At 37.9% G+C, this 3,822-nt stretch overlaps 1 protein-coding gene across 1 annotated transcript; it reads right to left on the bottom strand.

Moving 5' to 3' along the window:
• Positions 1-2,826: 2,826 nt before the first annotated feature.
• On the bottom strand, positions 2,827-3,402 carry LOC131618914 (uncharacterized). The gene is made up of 2 exons (XM_058890066.1): positions 3,275-3,402; positions 2,827-3,103 (listed from the first exon to the last, which is right to left on the bottom strand). Exons 1-2 carry the CDS (start codon positions 3,400-3,402, stop codon positions 2,827-2,829), a joined length of 405 nt encoding a protein of 134 aa, XP_058746049.1.
• Between the last annotated feature and the right edge of the window lie 420 nt (positions 3,403-3,822).

Here is a 3,822-nt window from a genome sequence, read left to right on the forward strand (position 1 = left end):
ATAAAAAGGAATTAGATTGGAAGAATTTAACTTTGATCAAACAAAAAAAAGCATTGAAGTACACGGCGGTCGCTCGGATCCAGCCACCCAAGAACCAACAAAACTAAAAGCCTAGTTTAACATTAAACTAACAATATGAGGCTTAAGAATAGCACTATACCACCCTCTGAGATATTGTCATGAGTAACATTAACTCTATCAATACTTTCCCAAAACACACATTATTGCGAAATGACCAAGCTCCATAGATTGTCTCAGTAGCTGCTACCTTGAGCAAGGAAGCTCTCCACCCTTTTCCTTTACCATTCTCATTAATCCAAATGAGTTCCTCATCCCAATTCTTACGAGTGTGTTGTACTTGAATCCACTTGAGAACAATGCACCAAATCAACCTTAGTTCTTCACATTCAAAGAAAAGGTGTTGAATTGTCTCTACTTTCCTGTAGAAAACGCAATCACTGTTAGCTACTAACCCCAGCCTTACCAATGGACTTTTTATCGCCAATATTTTGTGGCACGCAAGCCAAAGAATCAGTCTCGCCCTTGGACGAGCATAATTGTTTTGCATAATTATATACCAGTCTCAATCCGCACCAGGTTTCATGCTAGTGTATACACTTTTCACGTGAAATTTACCTTGAGCTAGCATGGAATTCCAAACAGTAGGATTATGAAGGATGAAACTTCTCTGTTCCATAACCTTTCGCATGATCCAAGTGTTATTATTCTTAACTGTGACATCCATTATATCATTCCTCTTGAGATAATAGGCATGAATCCAACGCACCCATAATGTATCACTATATTATAGAGGTTCCAACAATTTTAACATGGCACAGTTATTCTAAGTAACCAAGTCTATGACCCCGAGGCCCCCCTGTTTAACAGGTTTACAGACATCAACCCAAGCAATCGGACTCTTCCTGCAAAATTTTCAGAACCAGACCATAAAAAAGACCAGAAAATCGCATCTATTTTCCTTATCAGAACTTTTGGTAAGGGGAAACACATAGGCCAATAGTTGGCCATAGCAAAAGTGATACTTTTAATCAACTGCAGCCTACCAGCATAACTAAGGAATCTAGATGTCCAATGTCTAATCTTGCACACAATTTTATCAACCTGCCCCAAGTAATGACAAATAGCTAATTTCTTACAAGTAAGAGGAACCCCTAGATATCTAAATGGTAAGCTACCTTCTTTAAAACCAGACATGTTAAGAATCAGACTTTTATGTGCTTATCAACAATTCCAAAATAGATATTACTCTTATTGGCATTAACCTTCATACTTGTGGAATAAGCAAAGGCCATGAAGGCTTTTACCATGAGCTTAACCGAAAGGAACTCACCTTATGCAAATAAGAGGACATCATCACCAAACATCAGGTTAGTCAACTTCAATATCTCACATTTGGAATGATGATTGAAGTCAGGATTGCATTGCATGTGGTGAAGGCATCTGTGGAGATATTCCATGATGAAAGTGAATAAGTAAGGAGACATTGGGTCTCCTTGCCTTATACCACGTCTAGCTATCAACAAAGGAGACAAGGAACCATTGACCTGAAATCTGTAAGAAACAGTAGAAACTCCTATCGTAATCCAGTTGATGAATTGGGGTGGTATACCAAATTCTTGCAAAATACTTTGTAAAGCTGTCCACCTGATCATATCGTACACTTTTTACATGTCAATTTGTACCATATATCTGGGAGGCCCTCCATTCCTACTATAACCCTTTATGAGTTCATAGGCTAATAAAATATGGTTTCAAATTTACTTCCCTAGAATGAAAGCATCCTGGTTCGGGCTAACAATACTACCAATGACCTGATCAAGTCTTTTTATCATAATTCTAGAAATTATTTTGTAGAATGTAGAACAAATAGAGATGGGTCTGAACTATTTTATACTCTTTGAAGAATTTCTCTTGGGAATAAGGATACAACTGTACAATTGAAGGCTTTAAGCAATCTACCTTTGTCAAAGAATTCAGAATAGCTGCTACTAAGTCTACCTTGACAATATCCCAATTGTGCTTAAAAAACTTGGAGCTAAAACCATCCAGACCTGGAGCAGATAGGTTATCAATCCCTTTTAGGCTAGATAATATCTCTTCCTCACTTATAGGCTACACAAGACTCTCCCTTTGATTTCTATTAAGTTGCGGACCATTCCTCATAGCTTGGACATCTATACAGTAGAGTGCATCATCATTTTTACCCATAAGTTGTCCATAAAAATCCAAGACCTCCTTTTCAATATCCTCCTGAGAGAGAGCAGCAGATCTATTATCCTTCTCAAGCCTATTCATAGCCTTATGATTCTGTTTAGCCTTGACAGAAGCATGAAAGAAAGTAGAATTTTCATCACCACTAATGATCCAGCTAATTTTAGATCTCTGCTTCAAGATGTCCATCTCACTATTATTCCACCTGATCAAGTCATCTGAATACTTTTTCACAACAACAATCTTATGACTACACATTTTGTCAGTCGCTAGAGCATTCTGAGCTTGCACAAGCAAATTTTTGGCTTTAATAATATTATGTTTAGCAAAAAGGAGGGGCTTGTGCATCTTATACAAAACAGGTTGAAGTCTTTTCAACTTTCTCTAGAGAACATACATCGGGCTACCACTAATAGACTCATTCCAAATACTTTTAACCATCTCAGAGTATCCTGCCACCTCAATAATACAATTTATAAATCTGAATCTGGTGTATCTTTTGCTAGGGCTGGGCTGCTTGGCAAAATAAAGTAAGGAATGGTTAGACACTAGTGGAGGCAAGTGCTTCAAAGAGAACGACATATAACGGTTGAACTAGTCAGGGTTAGCAATTAGCCTATCTATCCTAGAGTAGATAGTGTCCACCAAGTGCTTGTTAGACCAAGTAAAGTAGTCACCATTACTTCCCATCTCAAATAACTGGTTGTTATCCATAAAAACTTGGAGATCATGATATTCAGCTTCAAAAACTAATTTCCCTCTAATCCTATCTTGTGCCTTCAGGACATTATTAAAATCTCCTATGAGACACCAAGGACCAAGCTGATGCAGATTTTTGAGGTCTTGCCACAACTGTTTCCTTTGCTCTAATCTGTTAAGGGCATAGATTGCAGTGATGTAGAATTTAAAGATGCCCTGGGTATCATAAACTTCACAATGCAGCATTCGGTTAGTACCAGAGATAACTTTAATGTCTACATTATTAGGGTTCCAATGCTCTCATATCCTACCATTATTATGGAAGCTATAGTTGTCCACAAACTTCCCCCTAATATTAAGATTATTCCTCACAGATGTAGCTCGGCCGAATTTAACCCTGATTTCAACTAAAACATTGATATCATCATTAAGCTCAAGGAGACGGGAGCTAATCTCCCTTAGCTTAGCCATTTTATTGAACCCCCTAACATTCCAAGAAACAATCATTGACCTGTATTTTGAAGCTCTTACAGATCATTCTAAATCTCAAGAGCATCAAAACCATTATCACACAACACACTAGCAACAGGTACTCCAGTAATAGGCCTCTTACCTTTGTCCTTCTTACTCTTGTTTACTTCAGTCCACTTCTCGGGAGCTTCTTCCCCTGCATCAGCAACTGTTAGAATTTTCTTCTCTTTGACAGGTTCTGGGGTTTTACATTCCTTAGGGGGCTTAGGCTTTTCCTTCCATTATAAGATTCTTGGTTTTGCTTTTTCACAATTGTGACCGACTTTTTAGCATTTGCCACAATAGAGGGGTAATACTCTTTGGCAATCGTATTCTATTGCTTGCAGCATCTTTTCACCATCCTTATCTCTAATGGTAATA

Source organism: Vicia villosa, linkage group LG7 (assembly GCF_029867415.1).
Source record: "Vicia villosa cultivar HV-30 ecotype Madison, WI linkage group LG7, Vvil1.0, whole genome shotgun sequence".
Taxonomy (NCBI): Eukaryota; Viridiplantae; Streptophyta; class Magnoliopsida; order Fabales; family Fabaceae; genus Vicia; species Vicia villosa.

What these genes read in the sequence shown, in the direction of transcription:
- LOC131618914 (XM_058890066.1), bottom strand. Translation starts at nt 3,402, where the DNA reads ATGGCTAAGCTAAGGGAGATTAGCTCCCGTCTCCTTGAGCTTAATGAT. An exon ending in AATCTTAATATTAGGGGGAA is followed by an intron (nt 3,104 to 3,274) that starts GTTTGTGGACAA and finishes TGCCCTTAACAG; the next exon opens with ATTAGAGCAAAGGAAACAGT.